The following is a 22552-nucleotide window of genomic DNA, read 5'->3' on the forward strand; positions in this document are numbered from 1 at the left end:
TGTGGTGTGGTGTGGTATGGTGTGTGTGTTGTCATTTCTTTGTGGTAAGAACACTCGTGATCTTTTCGCCCAGCCGTTTGGAAAGCAGCTGTGTGTGATTGGGAACCATGAGCGCTGTGTTGTGCAATGGGATGGCAAGACTGGTTGCACCTCTCGCTGTAACTGTCCCCACAGGCCATCCTCCCCCATCCTCTCCCATTCTCTCCCCGTTCCCCTTCCGGCCCCCTAACCTTTTCCCTTCCTAATCTCTGGGAACCACTGTTCCTCCCTTGTCTTCCATGAGGTCAGCTTTTTTTTTTTTAAGATTCCACATGTCAGTAAGATGATGCAGTAAGCTGCCTTTCTGTGCCTGGTTTAGTTCACTGAACACGGTATCCTCCAAGCTCATCCCATGCTGCTACAAATGATGAGACACAGTTATTTTGAGTGATTAAATAGTGTTCCATTATAGAAACAAACAGGTGACATGTTTTAGCCCTTCTCCTTTGGGTGTGCAGGTTGATTCTAAGTCTTGGCTGATGTTTACAGTGCTATAGTAATTGTGGGTGGGGAGATATCTCCCAGACTAATGATTTCATTTTCTGTGTGAATATGCTGTTACGTTATTAGAACTAATAAACACATTCAGTGAATTCGCAGGATACAAAACCAACATACCAAAAATCAGTACTATTTCTGTGTGCCAGGAGCAAACTATCTCAAAATAGAAATTTTTAAAAAGCAGTCCCAATTGATAGCAGCTTTTAAAAACGTTAGGAACAAATTTAACCAGAGGAGTGGAAGATCTCCAAACCTAAAATATTGAGAAAAAAAATGTAGAGGGGAAGTGGGGAAGTATCCTATATTCTGTGTAACAGTATGTGGAAAAACGCCTGTATTGTTGAGAAGAATACACTACCCAAAGTAACTCAGTGGAATCCTTTTCAAAATGCCTGGAAAACTTTCTTCACAGAGCTAGGAAAACAATCCCAAGATTCATGCTGTACCAATAATTATCCTAAATAGTCTAAGCAACCTTGAACAGAAAAAAGCTAAACTGGGGCCAGCGTTGTGACATAGCAAGTTAAGCCTTCTCCCCATTGCCTAGCTTCAACCTGTCCCAGCCCCGGCTAGTGCAGCCATCTAGGGCAGTGAACCAGCAGGTGGGAGGTCTCTGTTTGTCTCCCCGCCTCCTCTCTCTCTCTCTCTCTGACCCTGCCTTTAAAATTAAAAAAAAAAAAAAAAAAAAAACTTTAAAAAGAACAAAATTGAAGACACCACATTACCTGACTTAAAAAAAAAATACTACAAAGCAGTAATATCAAAACAGCGTGGTACCAACATAAAATCAGACACCTAGACCAATGGAAAGCAATAGGGATGGCAGAAATAAACCTACACGTCTACAGCCAACTGATTTTTCACAAAGGTCCAAGGAATACAGACTGGGGAGAGGACAGTCTCCCATAAGCGGCAAAAAATGGAACTGGACCCCTGTCTCTAAATATGTACAAAAGTCATCTCAAAATGGACATGAGACTTGAATTAAGTCACAGGTGTCGTACAATTCCTAGAAAGGCCGTCTACTTAAGAGCAAGAGGGGCTGGGAGGAAGCCACCCTCTGGTCCCGGTTCCTGCTTCCTCTGCCCAGGGTCTGAGCCAAGGAGTCCCATCCTGTCCTCTGACTCAGAGCCTGGATGAGCAGACTCGCCCAGGTGAAGGTAGTGGAGGAGGGTGAAGGGAGGGAGGACAGTGGCTGTGTCAGCCCCATGAGGAGTGGATGATTGAGTGTACCTGGTGGGAGCCCATGCCTGTCCCACTCATCATGGGGCTCCAGCCTGCATTTCAAACCCAAGAACTGGCCTGCAGTTGATACCCAAGAACACTCACCAAACAGCTGGGCTATACTGGGATGTAGCAGCTGTTGTGGCCTCTCAGAAGAGCTCCATCCATCTCTGGTCCTACTTACTCTGTCTCCCTACATCCCTTGCACCACAGGGCTCTCGGTGGCTTCCTGTAATCCATAGCACCTGGTGAGGGTCTTGGTGACCACTTGTGGGGGGCAGGGAGCACATTGCTGAGATGCAATTTAGGTGCCAAGTGTGTGCTTAGAATAGACACCTTTGAGGAGAAGCAGGGGAAAGCAGGCCTGAGCAGAGGGTGACCGAGGCTGCACTCTGCCTCTACCAGCTAGTTAGCATTCTTCCTCCCCAAGTGCCCTCGCCACACCTTACAGGCACCGGAAGCAGGTGGCCTTGGCTTTGGGCAGGGCGGCTGTGCAGCACGGGCCTGGCCAGCAGCACCAGTGACTGGAGGGCGTGAGCTGACCACATTCCCCGCAAGACCTATCTGAACATATCTCCATCTGACCACAGAGGTTTTCTACTTAGCTTGCAGCACCAAAATTGAGTGTGTACAAATAAATACATGTAGAAGAGAGAAAGAGGGACACACCCCTGCTGGTGTCACTGAATGAGTTGTTGATTCTCCAGAGCAATGATGTGGAAATGATGCACACAGCATCTCACAGCCCCCAGAGGATGTGTGGCCCCAGACCTCGACCGTCAAGGGAGGCACACGTGGGACAGGGGAGAAAACGCCATCCGGCCCGAGCCCCCACAGCATCTTGGCCGTGACCTTAGTGTATCTAAGGCTGTGGTCGTTTCTTAACCACACACAGCAAACAATCTGTAAATATTCATTGAGTGGAGAGAGTTATCTGAGCGTTTTAAATGCATAAGGTGTAGCACATGAGGCCACAATTGCCTGTTGTCTTTTTTTCAAAGTCATTTAGAGCCTGTTAGCCAGACCTCACCTTGAGACAAGCTGACCAGGCTGTAGCGGAGGAAGCCGCCCAAGGAGAGAGGCCAGTTCGCTTGAGGACAAAGATCTTTAGACACGGGAGCCTGGGCTTCCATCTGAAGGCCCAGGCACACCCCAGTTCTTAGAAGGCAAACTCAGAAGGACGACGGAAGCTCACAAACATGAGAGAACGTGGAAGAGGGAGGCAGCTTGTCACATACTGAAGCAGAAAAGTTCGTGGAGGTACCCCACAATGTCACCTCCAGGGGGCTGCACATCAACCTTGGCTTCAGATGCTAGCCAGCCTCATCACCGAAACCCCACCCATGCCCACACCACCATGGTGCCGGTCTCAAGGGCAGGTCAGCCAGACCAGAATGGAAGGAGCATGCTGCAGGCTAGCCCATTCCTCCTCAGAATCAGAACAGCAACGTCCAGCACGTGGAAGAAGTGATGACTACACATCTCACTCCCCGGGTGACCCGCAGGCCATGAGAAAGCTGGGCAAAGAAAGAGGAGTGTCTGGTGCTAGGCTCACCAGTCTCACCCTCAAATGCCAATTCCCCAGGATGCATGGCTCTCCAGGAGAGTCCCTGTGCCATCGCTCACAAGGAGACCTTGGCTGTTGAGGTTTCTTGAAGCAGAACTCTGACACTTGAAGTACATATAGAAATGGCTGCTTTTGTTTTTTTTTTTTTATAAGATTTATTTATTTGAAACACAGAGCACACGAAAGAGCTTTGATCTCCTGGTTCACTCCCTAAATGGCTGCAACGACCAGAGCTATGCTGGGCCAACGCCAGAAGCCAGGAGCCTCTCCCAGGTCTCTCACCTAAGTGCAGGGGCCTAATGACTTGAGTCATCCTCCATTGCTTTCCCAGGCACATAAGCAGGGAGCTGAATCAGAAGTAGAGCAACCAGCATAAGAATTAGCACCCATATGGGATGCTGGCGCCACAGGTAGCAGCTTTACCCACTACAACACAGCAGGGGTCCCCAATTAATTTTAGATCTTAATAAATGTATTAATCCAATGAGCAGGTACACCCACACATCCACCTGTTTAAGAGCTCATCAGGGGAAGCACTGATTGTATCCATTCTAGCAAAGCAGTCATGAGTGACTGTTATCCAAGGAAAAGCACCTGCCCTTGGCCATGGAAGCCACCCTAGGATGATGCACTGGGCCCACCAGCTTACCACCAGCTACCGGTGGGCGTGGTATTTGCATTACTCACCCTCCCTTGGGGCTTTCCATGTCATATTCACGTTGCTTCTCCCTATCCTGTGCTTCTCCCTAACTCATAAGGCCAAGGCCAATGCTTTTGTGTCTCTGCGGGAAGGGATGGCTGAAACCCCAGCAATGCACAGGCGCTTTCTCCAGCAAGGGGACCAAAGCCTGGGGTGGCTTCTGGCGCTGCTCCCGAAATCCTCTGTGCAAGTCCCATTTGATTAACTGAGGGACACTTGTGAATGAGTTGGGTCATCGGGGGGGCTAAAAACTCATCCACGACAATGGGTTTAAGGTACTTGGGCATTTTATTTATTTCTCTTCAACACTCTTTGAGATTTAATTGTACACGTTCAAAAATGGCAAGAGGATAAAAAATGATAAAAGCATTTTAAATGTACATTAAGGAGCAAGTTTTCCAATATGCAAAATGTTTTCAAATGTAAAAACTTCACCAAATAGTTAAAAACACAAAGCAAATGTGAATTACAGTACATTTTTTTCCAGCTTCACTCTAGATTTAATGCTTTTTGAAATGTTGGCACGAACAAGAAGCAGGGAGCAAAGAGTTTCCATCAGCCTTAGCAAGCAGAACCAGCCCATTCTATTGGGAGCCAGTAGAGTGGACCAGGAATAAGTGCCACTCAACAGAGCAAGCCCATAATGGAGCCAGAGCTGTAACCCAAACCATGGGTCTCCACGTACAAGCTGGTAGGGCTGCGTCCACACCTGCAGATAAGCTGAATCATTGTCCAGATCAAGCCTGTGACCAGCTGTGGATTCTAAGGAACCACCAGTCAGACACAGAAATGGGTTGGAAGCCAACAGACCCTGGATGAGCTGCTGGTGTGGTCATTTGTCCAGTCCCACAGTTTTAAGACAAGATCAAGCACCCTCATAAAACAGGCCAACAAGCCCCAAGGAGAATTAGATCTGAGATTGTTGAGGAGGATTCTGTTTCAAGCACTGGCAGGCACAGGTGTCAGGTCCCAAACCTGGGAGGAAAGTTCCTGACAATGGAAGTTTCCCTAAAACCTTCTGTTTTGGACGGTCTCCGGCAGTTCCCCCTAGCCGCAGATGGCCTCCAGCAGGCAGCTGCACCTGTGCTAGAGCAAGTGGCCAAGCCAGCACATGGTCCCCCAGGTGTCCCTTAAGTCCTCTGAAAATGTCAGGAATACTGCTGCCAAGACAAAAATGCTGGTTTCACAACTGCTCACTGCAAGTAGTAATACTGTGATGATTCATCTGAGTTGAGTTTATTGTTTGCCTCTTGTCCTTTTCTTGCCTACTGGGTTTCTCTGTACTACTCCTTCAAAAGCACCATCCACGCCCCAGGGAGGAGACTCCCTCAGAGGGACAGAGCTCCTGAGGTTGTCTCCAGCAGCATTGATGACAACTTCAGGCTTCCCTCTCTCCTGGTAAAAGAAACCCACTGGGCCTGGCTGATACAGCCCAAGTTCTTGAGGGTTTTCATGAGATCCCGGCGGAAGCGCTCACCGACAAAGACATAGAGAACAGGATTCAGACAGCTGTGGAAGAAGGCGATGGTCTGGGTGACCTGGAAGCAGATGTCGATATTGGTGGAGATGGCACAGCTGGAAATGAACGTGACGTAGGCGTCAATGGTCTGCACCAGCAGGATGCAGTTATAAGGGAACTGAGACAAGACGAAGACGGTGAGGACAGCGATGGTCACCTTGAGGGCCTTGTGCTTGGAGGACCTCTTGGCTTGGGTCAGGATGTGGATGATAATGGTGTAGCAGCAAGCCATGACCACAAAGGGCAGGAAGAAGCCCAGGATGACCTTCAAGGTCAAGACAGCTGACTTGAGTCTGGTGCTCTCATCCCTGGGGTAAACCATGGTGCAGATGGTAATACCAGACTCCTTCTTGGTTTGGCTGTACAGGAGCTCTGGGAGGCACAGGGCAGCAGCCACCACCCAGACCATGAAGCAAACCATCTTGCTATACAGCAGCCTTTTCTGCCGCCAGATCTGCGCCCTCATGGCCTGGGCAATGGCGATGTACCTGTCCACGCTGATGCACATGATCAACAGCACGCAGCTGTAGAAGTTCATCTTGTACATGCTGTTGACCACCTTGCACAGGAAGGTCTGGAATGTCCACTGGTCAGCAGCGGCAATGGCCCAGAAGGGGAGGGTGGCCAGGAAGAGAAGGTCGGCGATGGCCAAGTTCAGAAGGAACATGTCAGTCATGGTCTTGACTCGGGTGCAGTACCAGTAGACGAGAACGACCAGGCTGTTACCCACGGTGCCCACAAGAAAGACGAGCCAGTACAAGGGCGGGAGGAAGTGGCTGGCAAACTGCCTGACCTCGCCTTTCTTACAGAAGAAGTCAGTGATGTTGAAGGCCATGTACTCATCCATGGAGGACGTGGAGTCATAGTTGTAGTCATCAGACATGTTAGCGATAAGGCTCTGCAGAGGGGACGTAAGGCAGTGTTAGGGTCAAGGACAGTCTTGTGCAGATCCTGTCTGATGGCAGGGGCATGGGCATGTATGTGTAAGGGAGTAGGACTCCTGAGGATGTCTGCCCAGGGTCTGCCATGGCTTGGATATGGTTTGAGTATATTCCCCCACAGTTTTGCACACTGGTAGCTTGGTTCTCAGAGTGGTGGTGGTGGGGTGGAACCTATTTAATAGGATGCTTTGGAGCGGTACATGCAGTTTTCCGGAGACTCCCATTAAAGTGTAGAAGGTTAGAGTGAACAAGGCCTCCAGATCCCTCTTGCTCCCTGTTGCACCATGTGACCCCCCCCACACACACACACACTTGCTGTTCCCATCTTGCCATCCCTTGTGTCACGAGGTAGCCAGGAGGCCCTCATCAGAAGCTGGACCAGTGGGGCACCCATATGGGAGCCTTTCAGCCTCCAAAACCCCAAGCCCAATAAATTTGCTTTCCTTTGAGCCCTGTAGCCTTCTGCAACAACAACCAAAAACAGTCAGACACAGTTTACAGCACCACTCATGCAACAGGAGTGTGTGGCACAAGTGCTGTTTGCAGGCTTGTGAACTGCAGGGCACTACTGATGCAATCGGACATCAGGTCAACATGGTTTTCTCTCTCACAAAACAGACACAGGTGTGTACATGAAATGCTCAAGGATCACAAGCCTCAGGGCCAGCACTGTGGCACAGCATGTAAGGCTACCACCTGTGACACTGGCATCCTCGTGTGGGTGCTGGTTCGAGTCCCGACTGTCCCATTTCCCATCCAGCTCCCTGCTTGTGGCCTGGGAAAGCAGAGGAGGATGGCCCAAAGCCTTGGGACCCTGCACCTGTGTGGAAGACCGTGAAGAAGCTCCTGGCTCCTGGCTTTGGATCGGCTCAGCCCTAACTTTTTGTGGCCATTTGGAGAGTGACCCATCAAAGGAAGGAATTTCTCTCTCTCTCTCTCTCTCTCTCTCTTTCCCTTTCTCTCTGTAACTCTTCCTTTCAAATAAATACATATTTAAAAAAGAAAAAAGAATCTGAGCCTCCCATGAATAATTTGGGTAACTTAAACTATTTCAACCATTGTGCTACGTAGTTCATGGAGACCTGGGGCAACTCCACCCCCTAGGAAGATTGGCCTTGCACAATTGTGTGAAACACACTTTGAGAGGACCTCTTCAAGAGGTCCATCGGGCATTTGCAAAGCTAACAAGAGCCCTGGAATTTGATTTAATCTTAGAGTGAATTGTATTTGGTTGGAAAAAAAAGAATTATCTGAATTTTATTAGTAATAATAATAATTTTATTTAATAATTTTATTCACTAGTATTTGTTCAGCTCTTTTTGATTCAAAGAAGTGTTTACCACAATGTGTGGCTTATAGAATGTGATGCAAGAAATATAAAGGGCCCACCCTGGGTATCCAAAAAGCAATTCAAAGATTTAGGTAGGTAGGTAGTCGAAAGGCAGAATGACACAGAAAGGGGAGAGAAAGGTTTTGGATCTATTGGCTCACTCCCCAGATGACCTCATAGGCCACAGACAGGCCACGTCAAAGCCAGAGACCTAGATCGCCATCTGGGTTTTTCATGTGATCGGTGGGGGTCCAAGCACTTGAACCACCTTCCACAGCCTTCACAGGTGCATCAGCAGAGCTGGACTGGAACGTGGAGCTGCTGGATCTTGAACCAGCACCCTGATATGGAAACCTTTACAGCTCAACTGGTGGCTTAACGCACTGCACTGCAGTGTCGGCCCCATTTTATAAACAATTCAGAGGTGGCATTTTGCCTGCCAATTAAGACCCCTACTTGGGACATCTGTTCCATATCAAAGTGCCTGGGTGCTAGGCCTGATTCTCCTGTGAGTCCTGCAGCAGGCCACGCTTCCAGTGATCGGGTCCCTGCCCCTCACATGGGAGACCCGGTTTGAGTTCCCAGCACCTGGCTTCTACCAAATAGCCCTCTCCGTTGTGGGTATTTGGAGAAGGAATTAGTAGATAGGAAGTTGTGTGTGTGTGTGTGTGTGAGAAAGAGAGAGAGAGAAAGAGTCTGTATGTCAGTCTCTCTTTCTGTCTTGCTTTTTGTCTCTGTCTTATTTCAAATAAATAAAAATTAAAGCCGTTTTAATGGCTTCTTTTTTGTCCTGTTTTGCTTGTGCTGGAAAATGTAGAATCAGTCTTAATTAAAGATCATTAAAAAAAAAAAGCTTCGCTGTCAATAAAATCTAAAGCCACATTTTCTTATGTCGTCACAGACTGTCTCACCACCCAAACGCTCTGCATTTGCCAAGTCCACTGGGCTGGACCACAGTGGGCCCAAGCCATGGGCACTGCTCAGCAGAGAGCGCGTTGTGGGAAACCACACTGAGAAATGCTTCCCCACCACGGATTCCTTCCCACGCCCCCAGAAAGGGGAAGATGGAAGTGTGTGTGTGTGTGTGTGTGTGTGTGTGTACGTGCATACTCGTGTGTTAGGCACCCAAGGGCAGGCACGGCCATACTCACTGCAAACTCTGTGGGGGTCATGGTGGTGGGTTGCAAATCCGCTCCTAGAAAGAGAAGGCAAAAAATCAAACAGGGACCTGGTTGTAAGTGACAGGGAACACCCAGAAGCCAAAAAATTCAGACTCAGTACTAAATACTCTTCTAATCATGGGGGAGGAAGGAACTGCCTACCAAGATTGAGAGCTTGTGTTATGGTGACACCAAGCCCAACAGCCCAACACCAGAAGCCTGGGAGACCCTGAAAGGACAGATTGGATGCCTGCTTCACCTTCCCAACTCCCGGTTTCTGTCCCCTGATCCCAGCCTTTCTCTTTCTCCTTGGATGGCAACTGGCCCAGCATCTCCCATCTGCTGGTCAGTGAGGGACTTTAGAATGTCCCCAGGCCAGCCTCCTGGGCTTGGCCCATTTTCCTGTGTTGCTCAGCAGTTCTCCTTCCCATCCCTATCCCATCAACCTGAGTCAGAAACAAGTGTGGGCAGCTTCAGCCTCAGGCCAGGACCAGCCAGCGGTGTCCTGGGGAATAAACCAAGTCCCACCAGAGCCCACCAGGTGGAGTGGGGGAATATTTCTGGCATGTATCTTTAAAATTTTTTTCTCTTAATGTAATTATAAAAACACCACATTTTTTATGTGAAATCTGACAAATCCATGAGCACTGAGAAAACAAGGTCGTCCCAGGTAGGACCTTCCCCGTCCGCTCCCCACCCTCCCTCCAACCTTCCCCTCATCACCACTCTTGGCTTCCTGCTCCCTTCCCCAGCTCCTTTCTGGGTGTGCACATGTTTAGAATGTTCTTCCTTTTTCCAGCTGAACATGCTGTGAGTGTTTCCTGTTCCTGGAGCGTTCCTGTAGGGACTGAGCCTTGCCCCTCCATTCCCCCCGCCATACACACACACTTCGAGCATTCTGCCTGCAGGGCGGGGCACTGAATGGCTTTTTTTCAGGCATTTATGGCTATTTCAGGCATTTCTCAGCACACAGAAACCCATTTCTCCGGGAAAACCGTGCTCTGCACTTTTCTTCTCAAGCACAAGAAGGGATGCCTTTCCCCCAGGTGTCTGAGTTGTTCCAGACATGGAGTGATTTTCCACTCAGGTGCCATTAAAAAACAAAAACAAAAAATAAAACACACATCAGCCTGTTTGGAAGGGGGAGATTCCCCAGCAGCCACTTGAGGCTGGGAACCACGGTTGCTTGGGTTTTATTGTTTTGTTTTGTTTGCCAGTCTTCAAATTTCATCTTTCTACTCCTTGGAGAACTGGAAAATGGACTTTTGAGACATAGGTTGGAAAATGTTTCAGATTTTTCTAATGCACATGGCTCATGTCACCTCCTTTTTACTGGCTGAAAGAATGGAATGAATCAGAAAACATCAGGAAAATTCCCAAAGCAGGCAACCAATGAAAGAAGAAAGGTATGGTTCTAAGCAGGGAGAACAAGTTGAAAGTAGTGATAGATGATAATGGCATTGCTAGGACTTCAGCGTCAGACCTGGTACTGCTGTGGAGAATGTGTTTGCCTCTTGGGGGGGGAGGGTGGCGAAAGCCCACAGTTGAAATTTATAAAGCAAAACTCCAACCCTGCACTGCACCTGCTGGTTTTCTCGCAAAAACAAAGGCTCATGAGGAGATGCTAAGACAAGGTTTCAAAATATTTGTGGAAGGTGTGTGTGATGAGGAAGAAAAACAATAGGTACAGCTCTCAACATTTCTTTTTGCCCCCCAAACATCCTTATCTTTTAAGCCACATTCCATGCACTTTCCCAGGCATTTCCATGAGCTACTCATTCCCTCCCAGAACAAGAAACGGAAAAACCACCCGAATAGTCAGTACTTGGCAACATCAGGATACAGCCATCTCACACCACAGGTAGACAAAAATAATAATAATTTTTACAAAAAAAGACCTCAGGGCTGATAGAAAATATCTCACCAAGGTTTTCAGGTCAAAATGCCAGGTGCAGAAGACAGGCTCAATGGTCCTTAGATATAGGTGTGTAGCTGTGCCTCCCTGGTGCTGTGTACTGAGATGTCTTTTGGAAGAAGGATGAGAAGCAAGACTTTGATCTAAATTTTTATAAATGATTCAAGTCATTTTACCAAATGTTTGAAAATTTAAGGCCTTTCATAGAAATAATGCCAGAGTCTTTAAGTAAATGAATAAATAAATAAATAAATAAATAAATAAATAAATAAATAAATAAGCAAGCAAGCAGCTCGTGCCTTCTCAGCACAACTGCTTACGAAATTTGAAGGGGCACCTCGCAGCCTGCACAGCTGGTGCAGATGCAGCTGGTACCCTGAGTTCAAGACTAGCGATTAAACTCCGCCAGAATATTCTTGGCACCAGCGAAATCCTGCACTCACTAGCTGTGTGGTAGATGTTTCTCTTCCTTCCATGGCAAATGTGCATCTGGTTTGGAGAGAAACTGGAAAGAGGTGAGGAGTGACAGCAGAGCACGCGACTGCCCAGCTGCAGCAGGTGCACACCGCTGTGTCTGGGAACTTCTCCGGGGGCTTGTTGAATGTGTGGTGCCGCCAGCTGCACAGGCACCGGCTTGCATTCATTTTCTACTTGATCCTGAGCAGGAAGGGAAAGCATAGGGAGGAAAAAAAAAACCCACACAAGACCCAACACAGGAGAGCCAGGAGCCTCCAGCCCCATACCGGGAGTGATGGACAGCTGAGTCAGTGCACAGCAGCTGCCCCGATTCTAAGAGGTGCCTGTGTTTTTGCAGCATAAGGAAGTGTGGCGGAAAAAAAACCCACACTGGACCCAAGGTCATAACCCTCATCTATCCCTTAACCCACCTCTCCGTGCCCTAGTGACCTTGGCAAGAAATGACACACCCTCACTAAGCCTGAGCTTCCTGGGCAATGGAGGAGGGGAATAGTGGAGGGGGAGATAGCCCAGCTCATCCAAGGGCTTGTTGGCCAGGGTCAGGGACAATGATCTGTGAGAATGCTGTCTGTGGAACACAGAGAGCTGTGTGGCACCTGCCTTACCCCACAGCCAACCTGCACCTGCCGGGCTCCCACCGGGAATCAGGGATGAACCATGACCTCAAGGAAGTTCCCACTCAAGTACAGTGGGTAAAGTCGCAATAGCAAATACCAGCATCGGAAAGGGCTGTAGGGCACCGTCAGAACTAGGGCTAGGCAAATCCAGACAGCCATCATTGAAGCGGTGGTACTTTTACTGGCCCTCAAGGACACAAGGACACAAGGACACAAGAATACATGCTGTGAGCAGAAGGGTGGTCATTGCTCTAGGTCGGGAAAAACACCTTAAAACAGAAAAAAAAGAAAATCCTGATAGTGAGGATGCTGGGGTGCCAGGTAAAGGAAAGGAAAGGAGCCCAAGAATTACAGACTGTTCAGCGATGAAAGGTGCCTGTTAGGAAGGTCAGCCTGGAACCCAGCGCCGCTGCCCAAACCCCTGACTGTACTCCCCAGTCCTCACATAGCCAGTGGGCACCTGCCCACACCCATGGCCTCTAAGGCTCATGGCAGCCCAATGGGAGGGACATCACTGTGGAGTTGGGATCTTTATCCAGTTTGCTATATGGAGGTTGACTCATCTCTTGCTTTTTTTTTCTTTTTTGTAAGTTCTGCTTCTATTTTCCCACTTTGTGGTTGGGGGGGTAGTGTTGTGAGCCATGTAGCCATGTAGGTGCTAATATGTTGGATCAGCTTTGGTGCATCCAGCAAAGGGAGTGAAGGGGGCAGCCTCCACCCAGATTGACCCACAGGACCGGCTCTCTTCCAAGCAGGCTACTTCAGAACCAAAGAGCTCACTGTGCTTCACAGAACCAAGTGGTACCCTTGATGAGTCATTCGAAATCACCTCATTTCCATCTTTTCACAGTGCACAAACAGAACCCCCAAATGCAAGCATCTCTCTAAGAAAACAGAACCCCGCCAAACACCCTGCAGCAGTACAGCTATCATTAGATATCTGACATGCATTCTTTCAGAGATGTTTGCTCTGTAACACGACCACACACCGACAGGGACACACAGTTACAGAGGGGCAGTCAGACCACCGGGCAATTATGATCTTGCCTTGCCATCAGTAGTCTTCCATGGCCACTTGCCATGAGTGCGACACAGCCGCGGCATCTGTTTGCCTCTCGGTGTCCTATCTGCTCCCAGTGTCGCCACCACAAAGGACCCTTTCTCTGGGCAGATGAGGACCCAAGGTCCCTCCTAGGAGTTTCATTTTCACAGCCCCTGACCACCTTCCTGTCACCTGTGCCCACCACCTGCATCTCCTTTCCTTCCTTTAAGGTACGGATACACACGCTGCTATGAACCCAAACTTCACCAGCGTGGGTGGGGAAGTTATTACTCACCCTACAAGGAGCCTGAGTCGATCACCACCAAGTTGCCTTTACCTTGCTAGAAGTTCCTGGCAGAATGCCTGGTGTCTGTGATCCCTGCAAACACACAGAGTGTGAGTGAGATGATTTCTGGGAGTCTTCACGGCAGCGTACAATGGAGTTCACAGGTGACTGGGCCAGGGGAGAAGAAGGAGGCAGAAGGACACTCACCGTGGAGGCCAAAGCGGGAGGCTCCAGGGGAAGGCTGGCCCCAGCAGCTCTCAGCACTCGTCCTCTGGGGGAAGGTTGGGCACTCCCTGCCCGGGCAGAGGCAGGCCTGCTGTGCACCTCCCGCAGTTAAGGGATAGAAAACCCAAAAAGGAAGCCGGGCAACACTGCCTGTTGTCACTGTCGGGGGAAGGGGTTAGCTGGGGAGGGGGGGAGTCACCTGCTGGGGCCTGGGGGGGGTGGAGGGGGGAGAGCAAAGGAGTAAAGTTTTTTGCAGCCAGAAAGAAGAAGGCCCGAGGACCAGGGGGGCAAGGAGAGAGCAGAGTCTGAGGAAGCCTGTTGACGTCTCCCAGCCAGGCTGCACACAGTGGGTGGGGAGGAGTCACCTCACGGGGCTGGCCAGAAGGGCACATCTGTTTTTTAATGATGTTACTTGAACAGACCCCCAGGTATGAGGCCATCTCCAAAAACATCATGGGAAAAAAATGGAATCAAAGAATCTGGGTTTTTTTGAGGGGGAAGGGAGCTGCCAAAATTTTTTGAAATTTCATTCATGCACAGTGGGGCTTTAAAATGTTCATAACAATGGAATCAAAAGGTAGATTTCTTCTGGCACAAAAATTTCAAAATCAACACTGCTTTCTTTTCATAATATATAGTTTTCCAGAACTTTCATGACGATCATGCTAGGGACACCCAGTGCTGGGTGGCCAGAGATGCCTGAGACTTCATTGGGAGTGGTGGTGAACACAGTCAGATGGCTGCATCAGCTGTGTTACCACAGCGCTAATAGCGTTCTGCTTATTCATCAGGGTATTCCGAGAACATTTTGAAAAACCAAACTTACAAAAGGTTCTGGATGAAGCTCACGTTGAAGTCTGCCCATCCACAGCCCCAGGAGGCCGTCAACCCCAAATGCGATGGGAGAGTCCTCCTCATGACCAAGAACCCTTATGTCATGTCCCAGCCAAGGAGAGGGTATCACCTATGCACCCTAGTGGAGACGAAATTGCCTGTTCTCGGTATATTCTTCATCGCACAGACTCAGGGATACTCTCCTGGGGCACGGGGCACCTCCCAGATGCTGCCGCCCACCCCCATCCTCAGCAGTTAGTACACAGCCCAGGAGTGTACAACTAACTAGCTCTGTGGAGAGTTAGCGCGTGTGTCGCGTGAACCGAGGGGGCCTGCGCAGTAAGAACGAAAGGAATGGCTGATTCATCAGCCTTGGAGCCAGCACTGCGGGGTCCCCACCCTATGGTGTGACTGACCAGTGAAATCCCCGGGGGACCTCACCCACATTTTGGTTTGTTAAGCACATAGTGTCTCTAATGGCGCTTAAGTCAGATTCAGCCAACCTGGGCAAGCCTCTGGGAGGGGAGGACTGCTCTCTGCTGTGTGCTCTGCTTTCACTCAGGCTGTTCCCCCACACTGTGGGAGAGCGTACCTGGTGACACAGCTTGCTCCCACTGGCCAGCGAGGCAGTCAGGGAAAAGGAGGAGTCCTTGGACCACTGTGGAAAGACGTCTCCCCTCCTGTGGGCCCCATAGTCTGGATGGAGAAGACAGATCCGGGGAACATCAAAGCCTGGGCCAGCAGTCACCTCCCTCCCAGGACTTCACTCTGGTTCCCAAAGGCGATGTGGGGAAAATGGGGTTCCTTTTGTTGCCATCCAGTTTAGATCCCTCTTCAAGATTTGTTTTTATTTTTACTTGAAAGGCAGATTTACAGAGAGAGGGAGGGATGGAGATCTTTCACCCACTGGTTCACTCCCCAAATGACTGCAACAGCTGGAACTGAGCAGATCCAAAGTCAGGAACTAGGAGCTTCTCCCTGGTCTCCCACACACGTGCAGGGACCCAAGCACTTGGGCCATTCTCTGCTGTTTTCGCAGGCACATTAGCAAGGAGCTGGATCAAAAGTGGAACAGCCAAGACTCAATTGGGTACCCATTTGTGATGCCGGTGCCACAGCTGGAAGCTTATTCTACTGCGCTATGATGCCAGCTCCCAGGTCCCTCCCTCTCTCTTCCTCTCTCTGAGGGAAAGCCCATGCTTTTGCTGTGCTGTGATCCTGTCTTTGCAGCTAGAATATAAAGCTGTGTGACGGTAACAGTGGTAAGACCATCATTTCCCCCATACCATACCATCCTGCCACACAAGTGAGTGCTGCAGAGCAGGGCAGTGGATCCTGGGCCAGGTGCCACATCTTGTAGAACAATGGTGGAATCGAAGCGGCATTCCACAATCTCCCACATCTGTAACGGGACAAGCTAATTTTGTTGTGGGCACCAATGGTAATACCAGGGCTGGGTTCATTGTGGTTCATCCCCAAATGCAAAGAGTCCAACACAACCACTGGCAGAGAAATGAACCCTTCAGTCCCCTTCTCCTCTAAAACCAGGTCAATAATCCTGCTCTGCTCTGTACCTAATCGGGAAGTTGGGGCACTTGGAAGAAGGTGGGGCTGTCCTAGCCTGCATGGATGAGGGCCAAAGTCAGGGTGGTTTGGAGGTAAAGGTCAGCCCAGTGCAGGTCCAAGGGAAGCCAGGTTCAAACTCCTGAAGAGTAACTTCTGTTAGAGTTGTCTTTCCCATGAAGTCGTAAAAATGGGGAACAGTCCCAGCTGCCCATTGTAGGAGCTTATTGCATACCTTCTAACTGCATCGATGAAAGATGTGAACTGAACACGGGGGAGCTTTCTACAGCCCGTGTGAGTGCCTGGTGCCTGCACAGCCCAGCATGCAGCTGCACGGAGCAGACGAACTGTGATTAGTACAACTTTGAGCTTGATCTTGTAAGCACTGTATCTATGGCATTGCAGCTGGCCAGAATATAAATGTCCATAGCTAGAGTAGCTGGTGGTCCCCCACATGCCCTGCGTGGTTCAGTAGTTGGTGTTTCTACTACCAAGAGTCCATGTGGCTCACTTGGTGACACAAGCCAATGACAAAGCTGCAGTTCTTGGGAGGTGGCGGTGTTGAAGGGGAGGGGGCTTCTGCTTCTCCAGTGGGGTTAAATACGGGGCAGGTGCTAGCTACCCCAGTATTCTGGAATTCCTGTCAGGTTCTTTGAACTCATCAGGTTTGTAGGTGGCTATCTATACCTTGACGAGATTTGGGAGAAAAGAGCCATTTTATCCTGGCACGTCACAGAAAGCTTGGATGCCAGTGAAGAGGCACCTGTCAGAGAAAGGGAATAAGAAGGCTAGGAGGCCAGGAGAGGGATACGGCCCACACCATGGGGTGGTGGGGATGGAGGGAACAGCAGCCATGGTGAGGGACTCGCAGGAGCTGGCCAACGATGGGCTCTGGGAGGAGGAGGGAGAGCAGCAGCAGTGGACGGCTCTAGAAGCACATGAGTGGCTCTACTAGAGAGGCGATGTGAGAGGAAGTGATGTGTTAGCACTGTGTAGGGTATGGCTAAGGTGTGAGAGCAAAACAGTCTGGCAAGGCCTTTAATGTCCGCCACCACCGGAGCTCAGCATGGAGGTTAAAGGTTCAAATGTGGGGCAGCCGGGGAGTTCTAGATAAGGGCAGTCAGCCACCGAGATCCTGTGTATTCACACACGCAGTGCGTGACTCGTGAGGCCAATCTCATGAGGGCCTTACAGTCATGATTGCCCCCTCTGGTCCTGGTAGGCATCATCCCTTCTTCCCTTCAGAGTTTTCCATTGAGTACAGGGAGTAACAGTCAACAGGACAGAGGATGCTGGGCGCTGGTATGTGCTCTATGGAATTAGACCAGAAAGAGAGAGATGCTCCAGAAATGGTACAGTAGGGCAACGGGGTAGGCTCCCCCATATGGGGTAGGAACATATGAGGCCTGAATAGCTAAAAGTGCCCTCGCATGCAATGACTGGAGCAGGACGGGAATAACTTGGCTTATCCAACATGAGACCAATATGCCGGGGACAGGTGGCCAGAGAAGTGGGAGGGGCTGATTTCATCCAGATTTGAGGCCCCATAAGCAGCACTGATTGATCTGATATTAAGCCGCTGAAGGTTTTGTTTTTATTTGAGAGCAGAGAGAGAATGAGCTCCCATTTGCTAGGTCACTTTCCAAATGTTCCCAATGACTGAGGAGGAAGCTGGGAGCCTGGAACTCCATCTTGGAACTGCCTCCCAGGGTGCTCATGAGCAGGAAGCTGGACTCAGAAACAGAGCCAGGACTCAAATCGAGGCCACTCTAAGTTGGGGGGTGTCAGTGTCTTAACCCAAGGCTTAACCACTATGCCAAACAAATCAACAAACACTCCCCTCTCCTCCACTCCCAACCAAATGCATTTCTGTAGGCAACAACATCGATATGATCCATTTCCATTTTTAACAGCTTCCCAGTTGCTGTGTGGAGCAGTAAACAGAAACAGCAAAACCTCAAGGTTTCTCAGCAAGCAACAAGCACCAGAACCAACCCTCTAGGTGAAACTTCCTCTTAGCTGTCCAGACGCAGCAAAGCGGCTGCAGGCGCTGCCCTCCGCCCCGCCCACCACTGCCACCCCCTTGGTCATAGTCTTCTAGGAACAGCTACCTGTAGAAAGACACCAGGGTGCCTTAAGCCCCTCCCTTCTACCACCCTCCAAGGACAGAGGCCTCAGAGGACATCTGCAGTGATAACAGTAATTATGAGAAGTTCTGACAGCCTGGATTTTTAAAAATTGAAAAAAAAAATTCAGAACTGTTTCATCTTTGCAGCAAAATTGTAGGGCAAGTTCAGAGTTCCTGCTTAACCTCTTCTCCCCAGCCTTCCGCAGTAGCACTGGCCGCAGCACAGGGAGACGCATTTCAGGCCTGATAAACTTACAGACATATCCGTATGACCCAAAGTCTTAGTGCTCACTCTTGGTGTTGAGTAACCTGTGAGTTAAGGCAAATGTATGAATAACACCTACTCACCATTACAGGGTCTCGCAGAGCAGTTTCGTTGCCCTAAATATCCCCTGTGCTCCACCCATTTCATCCCTCCCTTCCTCTTAACCCTTAGCACCCTTTGATTGTCCCCTTGACTTTCTGTCTTCCAGAATGTCCTGTGGTTGGAAAAATTCATACAGTAGGTAGTCTTTTCAGATTGGCTCCTTCAACCTAACAAAATACTGCCTGGAAACTCTCTCCCTGACTCTCTGCCTGGCTTGATATTTCCTGTCATTCTTAGCACTGAATACTATCCCTCATCTGGGTACACCACAGTTTGTGCACCTGCTGGAGGACATCTGGGTTGCATCCCAGCTTGGGCAACGAGGAATAATGCTGTTCTAAGGATCATTGTGCAGGGTTCTGGGCACACAGACATTTCCAACTCATGGGGATCAATACCAGCTAGGATCACTGGCTCCTACAGTCAGAGGAGGGTTAGTTTTGTGAGAAGCTTGCCAACCACGGCTGGACCTTTCTGTCTTGCAGCCAGCAATGAACAGGAGAGTCTGCGGCTCCATGCCAGCTGCCATTGGTGGTCTCTGAGTTGGGCCATTCGAACAGGTGCACAGTAGTATTTCAGTCACATTTCCATTTGCACTTCCCTAATCATTTGTGATCTTGAGCATCTTCTCATAAGGTCATTTGCCACTTGGAGATCTTCAGGAAGGTATCTGCTCAAGTGTTCAGGTCTTACAACCTGTTTTTTTAATCAGGTTTATCCTTATTAAATTTTAAGTCTTCTTGATATATGCTGGAGAGCAATCTTTTAGCAGATGTGTTTTTGGCAAATATTTTCTCGCAGACTTTGACTGGTCTTCTCCATCTCTCGAGGGTCATTCTCAGAAGTTTTACACTTCTATGAAGCAGGTCGGTGCCTTCTTTCCTGGAACATGCCATTGGTGTTAGAGCTAATAACTCATTGCCAAGATCAAGTTCAGCTAGACCCCTGACTTTCTCATGAACAGGGGCCCCCGTGCCTGTGGTGCGTGACATTTGTCAAATTTGAAAAGAAAAAAATTTTAATAGCTGGTGCTTCGAAAAAAAGCCAGAAATTTTCCACAGCATCAAAATAGCTGTGTCAAAATGGCCTCAGGTTCAAATTGGCCACATGAAAGCAACCACATCAGAAGGCCAGGTCTGTTCTACGGGGGCCCAGAGTAGAACTTACTGGAAGGTGATGGAGCAGCTGACCTCGAGCCTGGGCTGGTGCTTCCTCCTGTGTGCATGCTGGCTCAAGTCCCCAGGCATGGAGGGATCACTCACCAGGGCACTTCGAAAAGCTCATGGGAATAAAAGAAATGTAAAGGTATTTTGATGCAAAAATGTTTTTAAAATTCGTGCATTTTTTTTCCTTTATGAAAAGATGTATCTATTTATTTGAAAGGCAGTGTTTCAGAGAAAAGGGGAGGGGTTTGATTCTATCCTCTGAATCACACCCCAAATAGCCACAACAACTAATGCTTGGAACTTGGAGCCAGGTGCTCCAGCCCAGTCTCCCACACAGGGAACAGGGGCTCAAGCACATGGGCCATCTTCTGCTGCTTTCCCAGGTACTTTAGCAGGGTGCTAGATCTGAGATTCAAGCCAGCATCTATTTGGGAGGCTGGCATCACAGGCAGCGGATTAATCCGTAGCACCATGATGCTGGTCTTGCATAGCTTTTTCATAATGTGTATTTTTCATGATCTTTTTAACAACTCTGTGTACTTGCTAGGAAACAAATTAAGATCCTATCCGTTGGGTCCAGAGTGACCCTGGTTAATGTCTTGTGTCTTTGAAAATTGCTGAAGGAATCAGTTTTATAAATGTTCTCACCACAAGCAAATGAGCAGATGGGGTGATGGATAGGTTAACTTGCTCGATTTAATCTTTCTGCAGTATGTGTATGATTATATATAAAACATCACACTATAACCATGAACGTGAATAAGTATTTGTCCATTCTATTTTCTGCATTAAAAATTAACTCCCTGGGTGGGTACTTGATACAGTAATGACATTGTTACTTGGAACATCGGCATGCCGTATCAGAGTACCCGGGTTTGAGTCCAGGATCCTCCACTTCCAATCTAACTCAAAGATTTAGATCCCTGTCACCCATGTGGGAGACTCAGATGGAGTTTCTGGCCCTGGGATTTGGCCTGTACCAGAAGCCCTGACTGTTGCCAGCATGTGGAGCTTGAACCAGATGATGGAAAATTGTGTGTGTGTGTGTGTGTGTGTGTGTGTGTGTGTGCGCGTGTGTGTGTGTGCGCGTGCGCACGCGAGCATGCATGCAGCCTTTCAAATACCATGAAAGTGCATAGATTAAAAAAAAAACAAAAAACTAAGACTCCTTTCTGGACTTCAGCTTGCTCAGGAGTTCCATCTTAGAAATAAGAGCCAGAGCTTTCGAGATCAACCACATTTAGGGAAATGTCCTCAAAGCTAGCAGCACCCAACAACCTCTCCAAACGGAGCCGTGCAGCCCAGCATGCCATCAGGGTCTGGCAGAAGGAGGTTATCTGGGGAGAAAGCCAGGCAGCACCTGAAAGGCTCTCCAAGGGTCTGCAGGAAAGCAGGTGGCCTGGACCCTGTTGAGCGCAGTCACATGGTGTCATGAGTTCCGTTCAACATACCTTGGGCTGTAGGGTCTGGGACTCCACCAGTTTCCCATTCTCTGCCATGCACTGATGACACCTCTTCCCCCTGCCCCCTGCACTTGAGCCCACCCAGGAGAGACACCTGGGGAAAGACAGAGCTGTGGCTCCCCTCCCACCTCTCTAGCCTCTGATCACCATCACCACCACCCCCGCCCCCGCCCCCTGCCATGACCCACCCTTCCTCTCCATTGACCTCAAAGATTTTGCTCACTTCTCTGTTTCAAAGTTCCCTCTGAATAATTGCTTCAGTTTTTTCCCATCCCTCTACCCCTAAGAAGGGCCAAACGTCAGCAGCTGTCAACCTTGGCCCTTATTCAGTGACCCTGAGCCAGGTAGTGACCATGGTGAAAGTGTTGCTGGGAAAGGAAAGGGCCAGCTTAGGGCAGGGCCACACTGGCCGTCCAACACGTGGCAGCTGCCCACCAGGGACGCGTTCTACAGAAGTGAGTAGTCAGGAGGTTACCCTGATGTCTGCGGTTCGCTGGGCAGCCTCGTCTCAGAGCCTATTTCCTCTTTTGTAAAACAGGGACACCACTGCTAGGCCCTCAGGCTGCCATCTGAACATGTGGCACTCTCCAGAGGCCCAGGCAACCATATGTATACTTTTTTTTTATTCATTTTTAAGCATTGCAGAGAAACCCAACAAATGAGTAAGGCGGAAACATCATTCACATTAAACCAGGTGTTTTGAGATAACCCAGTCTATGTGAACCAGTTGCCAAGGGCAAAAGATGCAGAGAGAGTGAAACCAGGAGGCCAAAGACAAGATGGTGTAGATTGTTTCCTGGGCATGCGCAGACAGAAACAGTCTCAGGGACCCGCGAGACGAGTGGATCTCTATGCTACAGGCAAGAGGATGGGATTTTGCAAGCAAATATGACGCAAATCTCTCCTGAATGGGCCTGGAAACATTAACATTACCAAGAGATACTCTGGGCATCAGATGATGAGGGCATCAGACAAGATGGTGGCCGCCACGCCCTGCTGAGTCCAGCAGCTGCCAGGTCCCCCTCTCCCACAATCCTTGGCGAAAGACCTCAAGGGCTTTCTCTCCTGTGCCCCTGGGCAATGGAGAACCTCAAGCTTCCCCGTGGTAGTTACATCCCCTCCAACTCCCACCCACCTACGCCCAACTCCTGGCCCCAATCCCTTTTCCATCAGAAAAAAATAAATAAATAAAGTACCTACCTTGTCTGCTGTAAATCCAATGACGAGTGTAAGACAAGGCTTGGTGGGTATTGGAGCACTTGGTTCCCTAAGGCCACACAGCAGGGATTCAGACTAATTCCCAAGCCACTGTGTTGCTTCTCCTTCTGCCTAGAGTTTACCTGTTCTGAAGACTCCTGCTCTGTAACTGTAAGGCTTCACATTGGAATCAGAATGTTTCTTTACCCTGAGAGCCACAAAGTAGCAAAAGCCTCCACAAACAAAGCAACATGTTAAGCATTTGTGAAGAATATATTTGGTCAAAACTGT

The 22552-nt window shown here is 49.2% G+C and overlaps 1 protein-coding gene across 1 annotated transcript; it reads right to left on the minus strand.

Annotated features, from left to right (window-relative positions):
- Window positions 1-5088: 5088 nt before the first annotated feature.
- Window positions 5089-13664, minus strand: CCR9 (C-C motif chemokine receptor 9). Its single transcript, XM_058678795.1, has 4 exons — window positions 13526-13664; window positions 13328-13411; window positions 8973-9016; window positions 5089-6448 (listed from the first exon to the last, which is right to left on the minus strand). Exons 3-4 carry the CDS (start codon window positions 8991-8993, stop codon window positions 5360-5362), a joined length of 1110 nt encoding a protein of 369 aa, XP_058534778.1. The 5' UTR covers window positions 8994-9016; window positions 13328-13411; window positions 13526-13664; the 3' UTR covers window positions 5089-5359.
- Window positions 13665-22552: the final 8888 nt, after the last annotated feature.

Source organism: Ochotona princeps, chromosome 21, assembly GCF_030435755.1.
Source record: "Ochotona princeps isolate mOchPri1 chromosome 21, mOchPri1.hap1, whole genome shotgun sequence".
NCBI classification, from domain to species: domain Eukaryota; kingdom Metazoa; phylum Chordata; class Mammalia; order Lagomorpha; family Ochotonidae; genus Ochotona; species Ochotona princeps.